The 22185-nt window shown below is 39.7% G+C and overlaps 1 protein-coding gene across 2 annotated transcripts in view; it reads left to right on the top strand.

Moving 5' to 3' along the window:
* Positions 1-22185, top strand: part of SLAIN1 (SLAIN motif family member 1) — a 63385-nt gene that overhangs the window by 15190 nt on the left and 26010 nt on the right. The window contains exons 3-4 of one of the 2 annotated variants that reach the window (XM_072854093.1): positions 18377-18526; positions 20681-20830. In XM_072854093.1, coding sequence (XP_072710194.1) covers positions 18377-18526; positions 20681-20830 — 300 coding nt within the window. The remainder of the gene's footprint in view (positions 1-18376; positions 18527-20680; positions 20831-22185) is intronic. The other variant, XM_072854102.1, reaches the window with a different exon arrangement.

Genomic DNA, 22185 nt, shown 5'->3' with positions numbered 1-22185 from the left:
GCATACCTTCACACAAACAGTATTTAAATTCCCATTATAGCCAATAGAAAGACAGGGCTAGGTTTGGTTGTCCATATACATGGCACTGATGCCTTTGAAGTGCCCTGACCAATTGTCTAAATGGCACGAGATGCCTACATGGAGGCAGCTGAATTAAGCTGTAGATCTCCATTGACTACAATCAGAGCTTAGATGCAAAACTTGCTTGTGGACACTGTAGGTGCTCAGAGGAAAGGTCTGTGGTATACCGATGAATGCCTGAAACAATCCTATGAGGGAAGGTTGATTTCTTTTTCTCCTTAGAGATTTATTTCTTTTTCTCCTTAGAGATACATGTATTAGTGTGTTAAATTTTTTAATAAACATTATTTTTATTGGTAACAAAATTAATCTCTTCAACAATACATGTATTAACATTGCAGGTGACTTTAATATGTAACCTGTTTAATTTGATGGAAGTACTTTAAGAATTTTGGAAGGAAAATTTGTAATTCTTTTCTAATTAATTCTGGATATAGCTTCAGGCTATAGCTTTTAAATTATTAGCATGTTGGCATATGGCTCTCAAGGTTTTTCATGTGTCATACAGCAGTATGTATTTATTATTTTGTCTTTTCTGTTTAGAATTGCTTTTGACATATGAAGAAATTCAGTATGCACTTTATATTGATGCTGTCATGTCATTGAAAAATTATCAGCATGCAAGAAAATAAGTCATGCAAGATAACTTGCACCTGCATATTTTTAGCATGTGAATGGACTTTAAGTAGCATTAACTGCTTGCCACTTCTTTTAAAATCACTTGAAAGCCATGTAAAGATTCGTGTCAGAAATAAAAGTAAGCTGTTAGAGCTAGGGGCTGTCATTTGTTTTATCCTTCAGGAGTGGCTCATATAATGTAATTCCAATTTCATTGGGCCCAAGGTACTACCACAGTATAGCCTTAGTAAAAGAGTAGAATTGAGCATTAAGTCTCAAGAATTTGCATCTGACTGATAGCATATCTTTTTTTTTTTTAATTTTAGAGTTATTTGGGACTTGATGTATTTCTGATTTTTGGCTTCAGGCAATATTTTCTTCCTAACATGTCTTAAGTTTGTTATGGGTGCAGGGAAGGATTTTGTGACCTGTAGTGTGTGGGTGATAGCAACTTAGTCATCTGTTGTGTTGTTGTCTGCACATACAGAGGCTCAGCATCCTAACATCTTAAGGTCCTTCCTTCCTAGAAGTCCACTATGTCCCTCAAGTAGCTCTACGAAACACTAGCAAACCTCCTCAATATTCTTTGTTCCTCTTCCCAACCCATAGGAAAGGCAGAGGAGAGAGCGATTTGTAGGCCAGCACGAAATAGGACAAGATGGAGGTAATCATTCCTTCAGCCTGCTCCTCTGTAGTGTCACCAGTTTTCTTTTTTGTCATTTCTGCTTCATGTGTTGCAGTCATATGGCCTCATGGTTGTTTTTTAAGGTCTTTTCAAACACTGGGTGTGAAGTACTTCACTGTAATCACACATGGATCTTTATTTATAAATAAAAAAATAAATTTCAGTTTGTAAGTAGGCACATATGTTCTTGTTATGTTGGACTTAGTCCAAAACCCATTTTGTTATTTTTGGCCTATGTGGGTGCTGATAAATCTGAGATAATTACTTGGAAGAAACAAATTGTTTTTAAGGAATAGCTTGAAGAAACATCTCAAAATTTGTTGTTCAAGCCCATTTCTCCTTACTGTGGACATGACTGTTTTTGGTGGTGGAAATGCTTAAAAGATACTGTAGAGTGCCTTTTACCCTGAAAAGTAAGATATGGGCAGAAGGATGTTGCAGCAGCATTAATAATTGTACTGATGGTGCTTCTGCAACTTGTGTGCTTTGACTCCTGTCTTTTGTGCCATTATCGTGCTTCCCCTATTGTACTGTACTCTTGGTCGATAACGTTACACTCCTCTCTTCTTATCTGTCAGCTTATACTTGTTTGCGAGGGGCGAGGATTGCCTCTTTGTTAAATGCTTGTGTAGTTCTCGCTGCAGTGTAAGTACCTCTGGGAGGTACGCAGAAGGCAAAGTTTACTTAGTGAGTCTCTCTCGAGATGGCTGAAATCACCCCAGAGGAGCTTGAATTTAGGAACGTGCTCTGAGTTAGTGCCAAGAGGAGTCAGTCTTTCTCTAGGGAGTCTGAAGAGACTAGTCTCTCTAGGCTAAAACTTGTCGTTGCAGAAGCCCTGACCTCCGTAACAGTAATGATAATGGTAATGGTATCGGGGTCAAACACCTGTATGTCATTTTACCCATTTTTCTAGAAATAACTATCTGGTTAGTGCTTCTTAATGTGACCCTAGGTTGGTGTTGAACCTTAATTCTACACGAGGATGTGGATTCTGAATACTTTATTATATTTGGCAGTCACTTAAACCTCTATCAGAGCTTCTCTTAATCCTTAACTTTCATTATTTTTTCCCTGTTTGGCATTTTAGAAGTATGAAAAACCTATTTTACAGTATCTTTTATTTTTGAAGGGTTTTGTATCTTTTCTCTGCTTTGGGTAATAGTGTTAACAGTTTCTCGTAATAAGCACATAACTGTGACACCTGCTGTATTTATCCAAAAAGCCACAGGGGTCCTGAAGGGTAAGTGCTGCTTTTGACCTCAATTTCAGCCTAACTTTTAGCTTTTCCAGCCTGATTCAATATAGGCAGTAGGTGTACTTGCGCAAAGAAAAGAGTGTGGTGGCATCTTGGAACAGGGTGTCAGAGTCAGAAACTGTAGATGGAGAAGCTCCCCTGCAAAACCCTCTTACCAGAGGTTTAACCTGTGGATGAAGATGGCAGGTAGGTACCGTTGTAGGGGAAACGATAATGTGTTTAAGGGTGTTTCTTGGATGAAGGGGAAATTCAGGACTAACCGGTAGGGTTAGAAAAAGCACAATTTAGGGTTAACGTTTGAATTATTTAATCTTTTTTTGGGTTATGATAAATGATCAAGAAAGTTATATCCCAACAGGCACATATATTTGGATTCCACCTGGTATGCAATTATTATCCTGTACTGTTAAGAGAAGGATGGAAATTGTCCTTCTGTGAGTGTTATTTACAGAACAGGTTCCTTACCTGTTATGCTTACCTCTGTTGCAGATGGTAATGTACAGAAGAAAAAAAGAATTATGTATGCTAGCAGAAATTTTAAATTTAGGAAATGTAATTAGCTATATTTTTCCTGCAGCCACCTGTTCTCCTGAGCAAAAAATTACATCTTTGATTCGAATTGTTGCTAGCATATCTGTTTAGCAGTATGGTACATGTCCACTTAGGAGAACTGTTGTATATGCTGTGTGGCATGTGGAAATGAAGTTCTCTCTTATTAACTGGAGCAAAACCCTAGCTACCTTCTCTGAAGTAGTGCACTAACCACTAGATAATAGGTTTTTTTTGTTTGTTTTACCTCTAGTCCAATGAATAGACTAAAGGAATAGGACATCTTCTTCAGAAGAGCATGAGAGCACCTTGTGTAGTAGCTGAGCACCGATCTGAGAGGGGAGTTGAACTATTACCTGTTCTTTAAATCAAGCAGAAAAGGGTTAAGTGGCCTTGCTCCTCATCTTAGAGGAATCCCCTAAGCATGGACTTAGAGTGAAAGGGCAAAGGTGCCCTTCATCTTCCTGCATTTTGTGAATGGCAGCTGAGCCCTTCTTGAAATCTATATTAAAAAAACTGTTTTATTCCCTAAAATAATCGTTTCAACATGTTTTTTTTAAAAAAAAAAATGTTTACGCTGTGGTTGAATGTTTGTCCAAATTATTACATATTTGTGAAGAGTTTTAGTTGATGTGATCTTTTTTTTTTTCTGGAATGGCACTTTTACTGCTGTATCCTCCAATCTTTTATTCAACTCCTGAGACCAAAGCTGCAGAAAGGGAGGCTGTCCAGCAGAGTTCTGTGGGACTGCTGTGATTGCAATGACTCAGCTTCTGTACTGAATGCACAGGAAGATAAACACAGTGGCACTGACGATCTTGGACCTTCCAGTACAAAGACACAAAGACTCAACAGATTACAAAGCAGCTGTTGTTCTCTAAGGGATGAAAACAGCATTTCCAAAAGAGTGGATGCACTGCTATCACTGGGGTTTTAAAACTGCTTTTGGCTGATTGAACTGAAGACGTCTAATGTACAGTTGCAAGAGATTAGGGAGATTTATTTCTGCACAAAAAAGCCCTGTTAGGTTAACTGGTTTTGAAAACAGGCCTCCTTCTCAGACTGAAGTTAAGAAAATACACAAGACCCATACTTTTTTGCTATGTAGAAAGCAGCTTGCTGACAAGATAAAAGCTTCTCATCGTCTTAGTAGCCTTGAAGGGTACGCTTGTATACAGAGCATATACAGGCATACAGAAGACCTCACCACTCCTTGTTGTGTTATCAAAACATAAGTAGACCCTAAGAGTTGATCCTGTCAATGCATACAACCTGTCTACACCATGCAGAGGCATGCCAAACAGCCTAGCTCCAATACATCCACACGCTGTCGTGCAGTGCTGCAGGGATAATGTACGTGCTGTCACTTGGATCGAACTTGAATGAATGTCATGATACTTCTTGTATTTCAACTTTCAAGTCACATCTTCTTTAGCTACTGTATATGTGTCTGTTTCTGTGTTAAATATGCTATAAGTGCTTTCAAGATAAGGTTCATACTACTTTATTTCAGCCATCTTAAACTTCAGGCTTTAAATCAGGGACTAGTTGAAAAACAGAGACATCTCCAGAGCATGAGATCTGTCTTCCTCCAGTGACAGGGAGGGACAGAGAGGAACATAGTTGACTAGGTAGGACTGGAGATCAAATTTGAACATTGAAAACTAGTTGAGGTGAATACCGAGCACAGAGTTTATTAAAGACGGAGGACATACTGCATTTTGCAAAACATTCTTCCTCCACCTCTCCCCTCCTGTGTGGCTAAAATTCAGATTGGCTTCCATACCATAGCTTTTCTAAGAAATTTTAGTAATCAAAGAACATTAATTTACAGCCTTTACTTATGCAGTGGTAAACTGGAATTAATTCTGTTGAAAGCAGGCCTTCCACCACTGCAAAATTAACCTGAGACAAGAATCAAGTAAAGTGTCTCCAGTCTTATGGTAGGAGGGGAAGTAACTAAGTAAATAGTTTTTTTAAAAAAATCTTTTGTAATTACATCTCATGTACTAGACAGAAGTAGTAGAAAACTTATAGCAGTAGAAATGTAGTAGGAAAAAGACCATGTTGATCCAAAACCTATTAAAATCACTGGAAATCTTTAGATGACTTTCTTGTGGTTTGTGCATTGTCCTTATGTTAATTCCTTAAGGTATTTTGCCAACTAATTGTATGCTTTTTGGGATGAATGTCAAATAACTTTGAGAGGAGTCTTCTGCTTTATATTTGAGGTTACAAGTATGATAAGCTGAGATTCAGTATTTATTGGTTCCCACATGACTGAAAATGCAGTAAGTTCTTGCTCTTGATTTGGCTGGCAATGATCAGTACAAACTGTTTAAAACTCTGGAGCTTGATTCCCTATAGTCAGCGATTTTGCTTGAGGAGGACTTTGCAAAGCTTGCCTAGACACCACAGGGTTCTTCTCACACACACGTTAGAGATACATGTGGTGGTATTGCCATTGTATAAGTGTCGGGAAGGTCAGGTCTGTGCTGGAGCACCTGAATGCAGCATAGTTTTGTTCATCAAGAATGTGAAAAGATGTGAATCCATGACCTGCTTTGGCAGAAGTCCCTGGTATATACACATTTGCTCTGGAAAGTTTTCCTTGTATTGGTATAACTTCTTCAGTTCATGGCAATGCTTGTAGAGTGTTGACACAAAGAACAACTTTCCTCAGTGGTGTAAGAGTCATTTACAGGTCCTACTATACTGTGTTGGCAAAATACCCCTGCACCAACAGGCTTACTTGGCCTTTATTAAGTAATTCAAAGAATCGAGTGGATGTGTGGAGTAGACTGGTTTGGGGAAAGAAGTATCTTTGAGCTGCAAGAGAGATGCCCAAGAAGAGCATCATTATCATAAGTACTAGTTCAAGGAGTAATCTGACAGAGAACTGTCCAAAAATGAATTTACCTTTACCAGCTTTTACTGCAACTGAAAAAGATTGTCACTGCGCCTACATGACTTGCAGAAGGGTGGATGAAGCCCCTCTGTGAATAGGGGACATGAAACTGCTGCTCCTTCCCCTTGGATGCTGAGGCAAACTCTGCATGTAAGGGTAGCCCCAAGGGACAGAGCTGTGTGGCTGGGGAAGAGGAGGACCTGTAACTAGAGTCGCATACCCAGGATGTGTACCAGATGGATTAGTAGATTGAAAGCCTGCTCCTGAATAATAGATAAGCATGCCCAAAGAAGTGGCAGGCCAGATTTCTCTTAAGTCAACTTTACCACCAGATAGTTTTTAGGATGATGAAGTGCTTACCTAAGTGCACAGATTTATGATCACGGGTCCATATTACAAGCAAACCCCCCACCCCGACATGTGTTATTAAGCTTATATATGATAGTAGGTTTCTCTCTTCATTGATCCAGAATCTCGGCTAGCAAGAGTTGTGAGTTAGAGGGCTCAGCACGCGCCAGGGGACATGCCTGGGAAAGGTGGTAGAGCTACAGCTCCCCGGATCCTTTTTGTAAAGTGGTTTGCAGAGTCTCTCAAAATAGCAACTCTGGTAACTACTTTCCGTCTCAAAGTGGAATGACCCATCCTTGTGATTTGGTACTGGGATAGCAAGTGCTGCTTCTGGGACACAAGGAATTTCTGCCTCCCCTCCTGGTTAAGGCAGTTTAATTAGCATTTTTGTTGAATATCTTGATTAGATTATGGTCCTGGCTTTAGGCTTCAAACTTTCTTTGTTTGAACTTTCTTTGTTCACTAATTTCTGAAAATTAGTGACATAACACATTTTATACAGAAATAGGAAATATTAACTCTCTCTATTCTGGTCAGCACTCTATAGCTGTATATAACCTTTGCACAGGGACAACTGTAAAATACAAACCCTACAAACAACCTGATTTCAGGTAGGGTTGCCAAGACTGCACCTCCTTCTCCCTCCATGAGCGTATGTCGTTGCTCCCATTACAGTTAAAGGCACCTCTCTGAGAGATGATGACAGTAGGACAGTTTTGAGTCAGAGAAAACAGATTTAGGTCCTTCTTCTATTTTTTATAATGCTGTGTTCCACAGAACTGTGGCGTTAATAATCTACCACAGTAGTTATCAAACTGCTGGTCACCAACGCTTTACTGTGTGAGAGCTGCATCCTGGGCAAGTATCTCCAATGAGGATGCTGCAAGTGTTGAATTATGGAGGCTGCGGAGGTGACTCCTGCAGCTTGCATACTCCTTGCTGCTGTTGCTTATCTGCAGACATTTCCTTGACTCCTTTCAGACCTAGAGAGAGTATGTCATGCCGCTCTGCAGAGCAAATGTCCACTGGATTGAAACGGTATGAGTTATATGGCAGACAAAGCTTGTCAGGGCTCTGCAAGCAGCGGGCAGTGAAGAGTTGTCCTGAGACACACACTATAGGCACACTATTTCTCAGACCTGGGAAATGCTTCAGACCTGAGAGCCAACATTTAGAGAAAAAGACAAAAAGATGTCTTTCAGTTCAAAATTTAGTTGGTTTTGATATTTTTGGAGTATTGGGACAAACGGAGAATTTAAACCAGCGTTGAGTGATTGCAAAATATGCTTTCCACAGTACAGATTTTGCTGTATCACGCTGTCACTGAAATATAGGCAAAGCAGTTACCAAAGGTAATGAATTCAAGAAGGAAAATAAGGTTGGGATGAGTTTCACGATGCTTATGCAATGAGCATGAGATTTCTAATTTTGCTTATGGTGATGTTACAGAATATGAATGTCTCTTTCATAGCAGTAACATTAGAGTGCATGTAATCAATGATAGACCTGTGATTTGTAAGGGAAAATGTAAACTGTGTTACAAATTGTGCCAACCAAAATGTTTTTCCTTTGGATTAGCAGGCAGTGAGTAAAATGTGATTCACGCTGATCATCCCATTCTGTCACCACTTCTGACATTGCTTTGCTTAAATCTAATGCTTTGCCATGCTGTAGACTGCAATAGCAATGTCTGTGTGAAGACACCTGTTTCACATTAGAGCAGTGAAGCCACCACTCATAAATTAGTACTGTGTGGACCTTTCGGCAAGGTTATTTGAACTGTTTGAGACCAGATTAGTTGTACCCACCAGGTTGGGTGCAGCTAGCTGCTAGTGAAGGTATGCTGATTGTGGAAGAGATGTTAAGTTTCTTGCCACAGTCCCACCTTTCTCTAGGTGGATGCACCAGCTTCCTCAGGGATTCTTCGGGACTCTTGGACACTCTGCTGTATGGTATAAACAAACCTAAAAGTCTCTTGTGGATCCACTACATTTGGAGTAAGATGATCTTAGATTGCTGTGGTTGAGTCTTTCTCTCATCCCTTTACACAGCAATGTAACCCACTTTCTCTTTGGCAGGGATATATGTCCTGTTCTAACTTCATTTGTGCCTACAGAAATTGCTGCCCCTTCAGATCTATGAGCTGAGACGATTACAGAATCACAGAATCACGGAATCGTATAGGTTGGAAAAGACCTTTAAGATCAAGTCCAACTGTAAACCTAACACTACCAAGCTCACCACTACACCATGTCCCTAAGCACCTCATCCAAACGTCTTTTAAATACCTCCAGGGATGGCGACTCCACCACTTCCCTGGGCAGCCTGTTTCAATGCTTGATAACCCTTTCAGTGAAGTAAAATTTCCTAATACCCAGTCTAAACCTCCCCTGGTGCAACTTGAGGCCATTTCCTCTTGTCCTGTCACTCATTACCTGGGAGAAGAGACCAACCCCCACCTCACTACAACCTCCTTTCAGGTAGCTGTAGAGAGCGATAAGGTCTCCCCTGAGCCTCCTTTTCTCCAGGCTAAACAACCCCACTTCCCTCAGCTGCTCCTCATAAGACTTCTGCTCTAGACCCTTCACCAGCTTTGTCTCCCTTCTTTCGATGTGCTCCAGCACCTCAATGTCTCTCTTGTAGTGAGGGGCCCAAAACTGAACAGATTAGATCATGGCTTCCTTGCCTAACTTGGTACATGCTGGGTGAGCTTAACCAGAGACCTGATAAGTTACAGCTAGAACAGGCTGAGGCAGGAGGTCTATCCAGCTGGCATAGCAAGGGTTGGAGGAAGACGTTTCTGTGGCCTTACGTGCATTGTCTGCACATCATGGTGATAGATCTTTCTTTACCCTTTGAGTGGCGTTGTAAGGTGGTTACCATTTTGTTCCCTGTTTTGTTGCTAATTGTTAAAATAGGATGCAAGTGCTGTTGTTTTGCTCTGTGCTGTATATGTAAGCAAACAATCAGTGTCAGACTTTGAGTTCATCTCACCTGCCTTGAGATGCATCGTAGAGGCTGTTCTCCGCCAAGCGTTTCTTTTGGAGGTAACATTGGCTTCGGCAGCTCCACCTTTCTGCTGCTGTTTTATGCTTCTTCATCTCTCTTTAAAGTGCCCTGGTACAACTGGGCTCCATCTTCCTGGTAAAGGGGATTGAGGAACTCTTCCTTGTTTAAAAAAATAAATTAACAAAAAGGTCTTTTTAATACAGATCGGATAATTGATCTGATTTAGCATGAAGTCTTGCAAGGATGGTTGTACTTGTTGGTACAGTGTATCAGTACAGCTGAGAGGATGGCATGGGGAGGATTGGGGTAAAGCATTAGCCTGCAGGAAGGTAGCAAAGGTTCCCCTTTCAACTGGAACTGCTGCCGAGAAAGATGTTCAACAACTTTAATTAGATATCTACAGCTGTTTCGGTAGGATGGATGCAAGCACTGCAATGCTCTAATGCTGCAAAACAGTTGTCTTTTTCAATTGCTTAGAAAAAAGGAAAACTGAATGCAGTCTCTGAAATCTGTTTTTAAGCTCTGTTTATTGTTCTCTGTAATGAATGCTGTCAGAGTGAGTTTTGTCTGAATATATGCAGAGATCTGTATCCGAGCCAGTCACACTGGGCTGCCTTTGTAGGCGGTGCGGACAAAGAGGCACAGCTCGTGCCCTTTGAAAGTGGAGGTGAGGTGAATGGTGCCACGTCCTTTCTCTTCGGAGTCTACTGCATCCCATGGTGACTAGGTCAGCCATCAATGTCTATACATAAGAACATCTTTATTGAGTCTGTATGACACAGGATCCTGCATCCAAAAGCACCATAAATAGATAGTAGAAGAAAGCGAGAATACGGGGAAAGAGCATAGATGGCTGCCCGACACCCTCCCAGATGTCTTTCCAGTTCAGAGACTGACTGAACCAGATGTGAACTCTGATTTCGATGTGATTTATTAACTTTTGGATTCCTCTTCTGTGAATTTCTGTAGTCTCCCCATGTAAATTTTTGCATTCACAGTGCCCTTTGGTAAGAATTCCTTGTTTTGGAAGGCTTCTAATTCCTTATTTGAAGGCTCCTAAAATTAACTGGGGTAAACCCTCTCCTTAATGAATGAAATGCTAATAGTTTGGCAGAAGAATCTGGGGCTATATATTTTGTTTCAGGTTACCTTATGTAGTAATACACGAGAATGAGTCTTCTGCTCAGAAAGGTATATCTTATTTCCAACTAGCTGAAATGTGAGAGCTTCTATGCTCGTGAGTTCTGGTTAAGAATGCACCAAATGGAATGAAAATGCATCAGACTGGCAGTTTACATAAAATGGCACTTGCTGAGTATGGGAGCTGGGGAGGCAACAGACATTTGGGCCCTAGGTCATGCCTAGGGCTTAATACTTCAGCATAATATTTGTCCAGTTTCTCAAAAAAGAGATGCTGGGAAGCCAAGTTTGGCTATTACCTCTGCTCTGAAAATTTGCTTTTGGACCTCTGCATGCAGGGAGAGTTGTGCACACAGAAAGAAAATGAATGCTGAGACAATTACAATTTTAACAAAGCCTCTGTCCCTGTCTGTTTATATAGTTGTTCAGTAAAAAGTTTGCCTGAAAAAAAAAAAGCAAGTTGAAAAACCTCAACAAAAAACCCAACCCTCCAAAGCACATAGCTAAGATGCAGTATCCTTTGATGTAGGAGTTTTGTAGGAGGTAGCTCATACCTCTCAATTCCATTTCCTTTCTAGTCTTTTGAATACTTTGATGTAATAAAACCATGTTTATCACAAAGTTGGGTCAGAGAATGGTTGTTAACAGTCTCTCTGCCCTTCAGCACACTAAAGTTGGAAAGCAGTGTGGTCATTTTTCCAGTATGCAATGTGTCCAAAGATAATTTTCAGGTCAGCCTTTCACTGAATTATGTTGAAATAGAGTAGCTGTGCATCTGTCTTGAAAAATAGATAAATCTTCCCTGCTCACACCAATAGGTAATCATTGGCACAACTGGAATATGTCAGACAAAGTGCGTCATTCCTGAACCTTACTTAGATTTACATTTTTGTCACCAATTGCAGTATGCCTAACACCACTGCTTTGCTGTGCGAGCTGAAAGTCCTAGAAACTACTGCAATTTAGATAGGCTTTCCAATTGTACCTTTAAAAGAAGTCTATGCTATTTTTGCTGGGGCAGCTTTTGAGATATACGTGTTGTTGCAGTTCTATATATTTAAGCAGTTTTATACCAGTACATACCAACTGAACTGCTTTCTCATTCTACGCTAATATTAGATCCTTTTATATAATTTCTCAAAAAGGACTTGCTTTATGTGAATGAATTGGGAAACAAACTTCTTCAGGTACTCCCAGTTCTCACATACTGTTAAAACTAACATTATTTTTCAGTTTTCCTAGGCTTAGAGGAAAGTGGGCAGTCTGTATTAATTTTCTCAGCTGTTCCTAATCTATCACTCCATGTCCAAACTATAACGGCTGTTGTTTTCATTAGACATTTGAAGATAAGTTTGATTGCTTTTTGTTATTCTAAAGTAGCACAAGACAAGTATTTAATCTCTTTTTTACTGTACATGGCAATCCTGTATCTTGAATATTAAAACCACTGTGAAAACTTAGAATTTTGTAGAGAATTTGATTCTTGCAAAAGACAATCAAATGAAGCCATTTCATTGCTATGTAGTTTCTCACTAGATGACCTATGTTAAGAGCTTGAGAAGCCATAGGATTTTTGTGTAGAAAACCAAAACTAAAGAAAAATGTAGGCATATATTTGTTCAGTTGTTGTAGTCTAATGGAGGTTCAAGGGTAAGGATGTACACTAAATTGTATTTTAGAGACCCCTCTTCACTGACGCTTGAAAGGAGTCCCCTTGTGCAGTCTACACTTAGGGGGTTTCTCTCTGTGATCATTGCAGCTGGGGAAGAGGGGGTGCTTTGCCTCTCTTGACCAAGAAATCAAGGGACAGAAACAGCAAACAAGCCTGGAGAGCATTTTGTGAGCTGGATATGGCAGTGTAGGGAAATGGTTTCAGGCAATAACAGATTCAATGTGACTGAAAATGTGCATTAAGCATATGAAGTTTCTATCACTAGCTGGGTGGCTGGGGGAGCTACAGCTGTGGTAAGGAAACCATAGGTGCTGGAACAAGCTGTTGAGGTGACCATGGCTGTGGGAGGCTGGAACTAGGAGCGTACTGCTTAAAAAAATGAGACATTTGTTGTACAATAGCATTCAACAAGATAGGAATATGTACATGCCCTAGACTAACTTCCAGCTTCACAAGTACAACTGAATGCTCTTACAGTTACTAGAGCTGAAAACATTGCTGCCTTGGGCCTGGAACTTGTAATCTTGTAACTAATAAAACCCCTAATTTAAAAAAAAAAAGGTTTTTAGGATTTGTAAGCTTGGAAACACTGGGTTCAAATAAACCCTGGAAGATGTTACAGTCCTCTTCTCACAATGCCTCACCACGTGAAGCAGACCTAAGGATTGTACGTACTTCTAAGCTCCCTGTGTTTGGGAGCTACTGAGGTACTTGAGAGACAGTATCTACTTAGCCTTTGCTTTGAAAACTTAGCTACCTGAAGATCTGTTCCTACGTGGTGGCACCACCGTGTTGATTGCAGTTGAGTATCTAGCACCTCTCTTCTATCTCAGTTTGAAGTTCTACCTCAGTTTGAAGTTCTTACAAGAGCTCTGGGTTTTCCAGGGACTCAAGGTTGGTGAGTAGTAGGTGAGTAGTCAACATGTCTCCTGCTTCTTGAGCAAGTGTCCCAACAATGGCCCTACTGAGTGAGTAGTGGGAGCTACCTTCATCTCCTCTAACTCTGGCTGTCTTTTCAAGCACGTTAGCCACTTGTCTGTTCCCAGACATATGTCTAACTGCACGAGGAGTTTTCAGATTCTGAATCACCATTTTACAGGGTTCCAAAGCCTGCCCCATCCCTGGAAACATTCAAGATCAGGTTGGACAGGGCTCTGAGCAACCTGAACTAGTTGAAGATGTCCCTGCTCCTTGCAAGGGGATTGGACTAGATGACCTTTAAAGGTCCCTTCCAACCCAAACTATTCTATGATTCTATGAAGATTAAATACTTATTTTTGAGAGGGAGATAATAGAGCAGCTGGTTTAGATGTTCTTACCTACAGTAAGGAGGAGGGAGTTTTGAATTCCCTTCTGAATTTCTCCAGTGATTAACAAAATACTTCTGTTTCCCATGCAGGACTGTGCACTTTACTCCTGAGAGAGATATTTTCCTTTTAAGCGTGGCTGCTGTGCAACTGCGCATATGCAGAACACACCAGGGAAGTGGTTTGGGTTTCCTGCTCTGAGGAAAGTATGTCAGCAGGAAAGTGCTGTGTGTTCAAAACTTGCAGTTACGGGATTGACAGTACTGTAAATATTCCTCCAGTTGTTGGCTCAAAAGAGTGTTTTTGTTCAGGCTGTGTAATTAGTACCCGTATTCAAATATCTGCATATGTGCAATTTAATTTATTTTTAGCTTGAGCTTAAAAAGTATTTTTGACTGTGGCCTGAAGGCCTATATGAAACTTGAGCTAATTGAGTGAATAAACAACCTAGATAGCACCTCAGATATAATTTAGTATGGTTAGTCAGTAGTACAACACAGTTATTTATTACTTTATTGTTTTCTGTCTTTATAGCAAAGAAATATTTTTTTTGTGTTGCTTAGAGTGAAAGTAAGTTACCGTTCTGTCAAACTGAGTTCACTGAGTTTCATAAAGGAGTTATAAAAATTGAAGGTGTTTAAAATGTGCATGGACTTCTTCTGGTTTCTTGGAAACCCTGGTATCCTTAGTTAATATAATGTCCTAGGTATATCTGATTCTCAAGTACAGGACCTGTACTTGGTCTGTCTCTGGTTACATCAGTGTAACCCCACAAAATTAAAACAACATAATGAGAATCTGTGCTGTTTATACCTCATGTCCCAGCTTATGAAGGTTCCTATTGATTTGAATAGCAAATTTAGTCTTCGCTTTCAAAAACATGCTACTATATATGTTTAGAAATTGTGTACCTTATGCAGCTTAAATGAGAAATTGCTTTTAGTAAACAAATTGCTTTAGATATGGTACAGCATGCTCTGGTTTTGCAGGGTGCTCTGTTCCTTTTGAGCCATGCAATTCTGTAGATGTTTACTTGTTCAGGTTTTCATGTGAAATTTTCCATCAGTTCTTATCAAATGCTGATAATTCACAGGAGTCAGTATGGTGAATATTTGTGTTTATGTAGTTGCTCATGTTTTTCTATGTGAGTTACTATTCTCATTTATTTTAGCATTTTGATATCTCCAGGGAAGTTCTAAAAATAAGGTCTTAATTAGTTTTTAAACCTTCAGTTGTGTTAGTAAGTATTTTGAAGTTAGGAACAGGCTCAATTGTCGCTGATTTTGTTTTTTAAAGGAAAGGTTTTGTTTGATTATGTAGTCATTTTCAAAAGTCCTTTTTAAAAATATTACAGTATATCTTGTGTAACGCTGTACGTTATCAGCAGTCTAGTTACTAAGAATTGATCAAAACCAAGGAAATAATACCCAAAAAGTTGGGCACTTCCAATCTAACTGTAGACTTTGACTGGGACGATTTGTGCTTATTGTATTAGAGGATATTAGTTCCTTTGTTGGTGTGAAAGGCCAAGGGTTTCATGCTTCAAGAATTCAAATTGTTAATGCATTTAACTCTTCGCCATCAGTAAATCAAATGGATTTTTCAGCTTCTTTTCTCTTTATGGTTCTTTGGATGCCGCTGCTTTCCTTTCCATGCCTGGTACTTTTTCTTCCTTCAGTGCATTGTCAGTATAAGGTAATGAGCAGGATTATTCATGTTTCTATTCAACTGCAAGGGTTAGAAACTTCCTTTGTTTTTTAAAGGTACCCGAGTTTCTTATTTCATCTGTGTGCAACTAGAGTTGCGGCTTTAAGAAAAACAATAATATTGTAAAACCCAGAGCTTAACAGCTGGGCTTTTACATATAAAATATCTTGACAACATTGTCTCATTCTCTGGAAACAGCCTACTGGGAATGGGTAACAAAGAGCAGGTCCATGCACACCATAGTGGTGTTTTACCATGCTAACCAGGGCAGTCTCACAATCAGTTTGGCGCAAAATGACTATCCTAAAATGACTATCTATGGCACAATTTTTGGATTTTACAAATTTTACAGTAATTTACGTATTTGCCTAGATGTCTGTAGCACTTGCTTCCTACATACCTTTTTACATTTTTGGCATTAGCACAAGACTTCAGTAAGTCTAATTTTGCTGTCTTTGTTAATACTGTAGTAGTACTCAATATGTACTTTGATATTTCCATTGGAAACCTAAAGAAAACAATTTTCTATATTTGATCCTAAACAATGGAGTTAATTGTATGCCTAAAAAGTGTCAATCTGTTGCTGATGCTTAAACACTATGAAGTTTTATTTTAGGCACGGTGGCAAAAGTTCTAGAAACGGGTATATTTTAGATCTGTCTATCTAGAGATTTAGTATAGAGAGAAATTCGTGTAGATAGAGTTTCTTGGCTTCTTCATCTTTCCTTGAGAACACATACTATTTGAAAGAGGAGTTTGGAATCTGGTTTGCCATAAATACTAATTATATTCTTCATGTGGGTTCTTGCTTTCATAGTCGCGATAACTGTTGCTTTGTGCTTAGTGGCCCAGCTCACAGCAGTTATTGTAGAGAGTAATGAATGATGTTTATTTGTGCTGTATGGTTGACCACATCTGGGGGTGAGAACACGCTGGCAGCTAATTTGCCTGGCAAATGATCAGGCTGCTACAAAACAGGATGTTGTGTTAGGCAGAAAAATAAAATTGCAAGGAACTGTCATCCCTTGCTCCTTACTGGTGGTTTCTAGTGGAGGTGACAAACCTTAGCTGTGGATATGATACTGAGATCTGCTCTATCGCGTGCATTTCTTTCAATGAATGCCTCAAATCAATTTGCAGTTATTAACTCCGTGTAAGTTAATCTCATCCCCAGCGATCTGTGTTAATTACTAGTTTGTAGAGTTCTGTCCATCTGCGTTTGCTCTCCTTTTTGTCCTGGGACACTTGCGTACTTGACTTTTGAACTGACCACATTAGTGAATGTTAAGGACGAATAGCCTTGCCTGGAAGTCTCTGTCGTATTGCCTGGCATCGAGCAATTTCCTGGAAGTGGTGCTGATGCTGCTGCTAGTTAACATCTCAGACCTTTAGATTTCTTTAAGCTTGAAGGAACTAGAATAATGAAAAATGAGGGAATTGCAATAATTCTGTGATGAGGGGACAGCAAAGATCACAATTTGCATTTTTGTGTCTTACTGCTCTGTAGTTTAGCTCCCTCCCAGAGAGCCTGAGCCTTGCAAGTGCTCCCCTTCCCTGGCAGACTGTTTTGTGCCTGTGCTGGAACCAGGCTGTTGCCTTTGCTCCAACTCTAGCAGCACAAGTGGGAAGAGTAGTAAAGGCTGGTTATTTCATATAAACCCAGAAGTACCTTTGAGTGGGACAAAGCAAAAGGAATAGAGGGGAAACAGCATCTTTTGGACCGATGACAAACAGATTGCTCCAAAAGGTTGCAAGGATGCTAACAAGAAGGAAGAATAAAGTTCTTATGTCCTGCCAAGTCATTTTCTTGACAGTGAGGTTTTTAAATAGAGAGGGCTTCAATATTATTTGAATATCTGTGTTTAAAACGACTAGATCAACAGGTCCAAATAACAGCAGATTTATGGCATTAACTAGCCGTGTGATGGAGAATAGCTTTTGAGGGCTCTTGGTCCCTTCTAGTTTTGAAAACCTGTTTATGGCATCTGACACAGCAAAGTACACCTGCTAAGCATAAAGGTTATGCCATTGATTTCTACGCTAGGTATAGGTATGTTCCTAGCTTCCTGCCTTGTATCACTGTACTTAACATCTGTCAGGAAAAAATAGATCCTATCACAAATAAATATGCGATAGTATCATTTGTTTTTCATCTGTACAAACTTTGCTTGTATCTGAATGGGTTCTCTGAAATTTACATTTTTTAAATTTTGCCTTTTCCTTCTTCTTAAAACAACTTTATTTATTTATTTTCTGAAGAGCGTGTGAATATTGTTTATTTTACCTTTTGAACGCATGTTAAAAATAGGCAAACCAAAGGACAGTTGTATTCATATTTTACTGGATGAGCTAAGAAAATGTAAATTAAATAAGCCTTTAGGTTTTTTGCCTACTCTGAGCTCTCTGCGGTGTTACTGAGCAGACCAGATGCCTTGCAAGCTTGTTGTAAGCAATATGTAGAAAAAGAGGTGCCCTGTTCTATTATTTGGTTGATCCTCAAAAAACAATGAAAAAATGTCACGCTTATGTAATCAGGAATTTGATGCTGTAAAAAGAGAAGGAAAAATATGGTAGCCTAAAAGCTTGCTGTGGGATTACAGTTGTTTTTAGCACTTGACGGTTAAGCATCTTTTACTGCTGTGTCTCTGAACTCTCATAACTGATAATTTAACTGCTAATTCAATTGTGTGATGATTGATTGCCATGAACAATTCCTTGAAGAGCACTACAAATTTCATCTGTGTTTCTCTATTAACCATAGTGGTTTTTACTTCCCCTGTTACTTTGTGTGTTGGCACACAGTGATGTATGTAATAAATATATAACAAAATGGTATATACATAGAAAATGGTAAACAAGACATACTTGCTAGAAAACTTTTTGGAGCACACTTTTAGATGTAGAAGGCCGTGCTGATCCTCTGTTTTGCTGCTGAACTTTGACCATTATTCTCCTCTTGTCATAAGTAAAAAAATGTGTAATGAACAGATTAAGATGAGATGATTTTTCTCTCTAACAGCACTATTCTATTTATAACTGTAAATCTTTTTTTTTTTTTTTCTTCCCCCCCTCCCCTCCTCCCTTGCATCTGTAACAGCTAGCCGATGGCGGAACCTCTTCTCTACACCTGTCTCCTTGGCTTTTCCCTATAGTCCTGTTGCAAGACTCACCCCATATACCAATGGCTTTAATAGTCCCAGTTTCTCTAAAACCTCCAGTAAAGCAATACTAACACCTGAACGGACAGGTAATGCTTATCTTTTTATTGATTTACGGTGCTTACAAAGTTGCTTAATTTAATCTAATCTTGCTAGCATTTAACAGCAATACACTGTTTGGATGATTGTATATAGACTCTCATCTGAGAGGGAGATTTTTTTAAAATGACCTAAAATTTGGCAATTAACTAGTAGTGTAGGTTATCTTCTGTGTTACACAGGATGTTATAGGAAAGTAATGCTAGTAAACAGAGCCTATTTCTCAATAACAGTTTATCTGAGAGTATAGTTGTGACTGTCAGCTTAAACGGTCCCCAGCTTTGTCTGCCCTTTACTGCTCGCTTCTGCCCCACTGTGCCCCTTCCTTACATCTACAGAAACATTTGTGCAGCTGTGTAATGAAGTTGCAGGGAGAACTTACCTATTATAAAACTAGCCAGCAGAATCATGGCTGTTTTCAAGCTGGCATCGTTGCTACTATCCAGGATTTATTTTATGTTTGTCACTGATTTTCAGGGGACACAGGAGTTTTAGGAAAAATACAAACTTTCTATGGGCTGTAAATTGCAAAGCGTTGCATTTTTCCTTCTTTGCTACAGGTATCAGGAGTCAATTTATATCTGGGACTTCTCTTAAGGTGCAGCGGCAGTGGAGAAAATAATAATCTGGGGAAGAGGCATTAACATTTTATTGCTGGCGGGAGCAGGTGTGGTCTAAGGAAGTTAGCATCAGTGTCACACTGATCTGTGCACAATTTTCTTTATAACGCATGAAATGAGTGCAGAAAGCCCTGTTAGGGATATGGGCACTGTGGGTGAGATACAGCTCCAGACTGAATGCCTGGTGTAGGTGTCAGTGTGAGGGAGGTGTCTAAGCTCCCCTATGCAATGGGATGTAGTTTACTTCCTAAATGAAGGCATCTCCTGCTATTTGAGATACGCTCAGGTATCTTGTCTAGCTTCCCACTGCTGCTCTACGAGGGCACAGCTGTTACCACCTCTGCAAAACCTAGAGTACCGCTGTAACTTGCAAATTTAAAAAAACAAACGCATTTACCCCTTACAGTCCTTCCAAAGCAAAGTAATCCCCTGTGTGTCCTTTTCTGTCAGAGGTGTTATTAGAGAACACCTGAATTTAGGATGAATTTTAGGTGGCTGTTTTGAGCAGTGCTAGAGGACGCAAACACATCTGTGATACAAGCACAGCTGATGAGCCATCGTCACAGCAGTTCTCGCCCTGCAGGCTGTCGGCCTCTGCAGGTCCAGAGGATATTAGCAAGTGATTTCAGAAAGAAATTTTTTACAATGAGGGTAGTGAGGCACTGGAACAGGTTGCCCAGAGAGGTAGTGGAGGCCCCATCCCTGGCAACGTTCAGGGTCAGGTTGGATGGGGCTCTGAGCAATCTGATCTGGTTAAAGCTGTCCCTGCTCTTGCAGGGGGGTTGGACTAGATGACCTGTAAAGGTCCCTTCCAATCCAAAGCATTCTATAATCCTATGATCCTATGATTTACTGTCTTATTTGAAGAATTTTTCTTTAAAGTTGGGCAACAACTAGCTCATGCAACTAATTGCGATTTAGTTTATATTTTACTATAATGCAGCGAAAAAGTAGAATCCAGAGCCCTCCCCAAAAGGCAGCTCTGTGAAGGAGGCAATGCTTTCTCTGTTGTTGCATAATGTTCAGTCTTAATTGTTATTGTCATTGATTTATCTGATGATTATAAACAGTTTAAAAAAAAAAACAAACAGTAAAATGTAGGTAAATGGCTCTGATATGGAATCTGAGTACTGAGCAGAAGTTGGTGACACATACGCGCTCGCTTTTCGGAACAGAGTAGGGAGAACGACAGTCCCATAAGAAGGATTCAAATGCAGATGTGTTTAGACTATGCTAACTAATCTGAGCTGTATCAGAACTGTATTGGGTAAATTATTCATTGTCTGGGCTATGTGATGCTATTTTGGGAACAAGCAAAGGAATTCGTGATCCATTACTACGCTTGCTACTTCTCACAAGTATCGAAGCCCTTTGGTAATTGTTAGTGGATTGCTCTACACTTCTGAAAGTTTTTATCTGTTATACAGAAAATATTTTAAGCTACTGTAACATAAAGGACAGATAGTCATGAATGAAAGATGGCCAGATATATTCACAGACTAAAGGTTATGTTCTCTTACATAGGTTACATTTCTAGGAGTTCCCCTTTGAGCCCACAGTCATCGATAGACAGTGAACTGAGCACCTCGGAGCTGGAGGATGATTCCATCTCCATGGGATACAAGCTGCAAGACCTCACTGATGTTCAGATCATGGCTCGTCTACAGGAGGAGAGTAGGTGGCTTTTTTTCATTTTTCAAAATAGTCTGAGGAAGATTTCCTGCAACAGTCAAAACTGCTCCGGTCAGACAAGTGGATCTTTCTTAAAGGGTTTCACTTCTTGAGTGGCAGGTGGAAAAGCTCTTCGCCTGCACGGAGAAGGTGCACACGTTGTTGGGTTCAGGTTAATGGTACTGGATCTTTCAAAACTTGATGCTTATATATTTCTGAATGCCAACTGGTAGCTCCATACCCATTGAGTACATTTAGATTTAGAAGATTTATAATGTCTTACCACATTAATTAAAATAATTTTCTTTCTGGGGAGGGAAGATGCTAAAACATTTTTCTCATGCATACATTTCATGAGAAAGGTAAAAATAAGCAGCTTTCATGGATTTCTTTGCCTCTACTTTGATTTCCTTAATTGTCAGATGAATTTTGAAATTAATTCCCCTTTACATCCTGAATTGGGGCATTTAAATTTAACATTTTGGTTTGAGAGTAGTGATAATGCACAAGTCTGAGCCCAAGAGCTTGTTTGACACAGATTATAGTTTGGCTTGATAGTAATTTTTGGAAAATGTCTTTATTCATAAATAAAGGGCATTTGACTTAGAAGTCACTCAGACAGTAAGTGCAGTATCTTTCTCACTTCCTGTTAGTACCAAGTGAGACATCAAGGAGGAAATTATGAGAAAAAAGAGAAATTCAGGGATGGTGACTGAAGGAAAATGCCAAGTAATGAGTGATTAAATAAAATAAAAATAAAATGTGAAAGAAAAAATTAGAGCTGCGGTCTGGCGGCAGCAGCCAGACTGAGCAGGTCGGCGCGATCACTTGTCAGCGGTTGAACTTGCTGAGCATCTGGTGACACATGTTATGTTCAGCAGAGAAATTAGCAAGCGTGAGACTTTCCAGGATAGCTGAATTCCCAGCTGGCGAATGTGTGTGATCACAGCTAGGAAAATTTCTGATATTATGAGAAAGTTATAATAATTTAAAAAAAAAATTATGACGATCAAAGATACAAAGGATTGCGTTACTTAAATGACAGCTGTTGTCATCTCCTTCGGAGTGAGGTTTAAAAAAAGACTTCAAGTACTTAGCTCTTTAAGGAATCAGGTCATTGGTGAACTGGAAAGAAAAACACTGTTTTTCTTCTAATCTATGTCAGGTGTAATGGTTGTATCTCATCCTTGTAGTGGCAGCTGGTACAGAATGTTTGAGCACATGACTGTTGTTGTCCACTTAATCCTGTGGAAAGTGGTAGTATTATATGTGCACGCAGGCACGCTCTCTTCATGGCCACGAATAGAAACTCCCACTCAAGGGAGGGGGAAGCAAAGACATTATGAAGCAAAGATATC

Source organism: Ciconia boyciana, chromosome 1, assembly GCF_034638445.1.
Source record: "Ciconia boyciana chromosome 1, ASM3463844v1, whole genome shotgun sequence".
In the NCBI taxonomy this organism is placed as follows: Eukaryota; Metazoa; Chordata; class Aves; order Ciconiiformes; family Ciconiidae; genus Ciconia; species Ciconia boyciana.
Note: the sequence above shows the minus strand (reverse complement) of the source record. Positions and strands in the feature narration are given on the sequence as shown.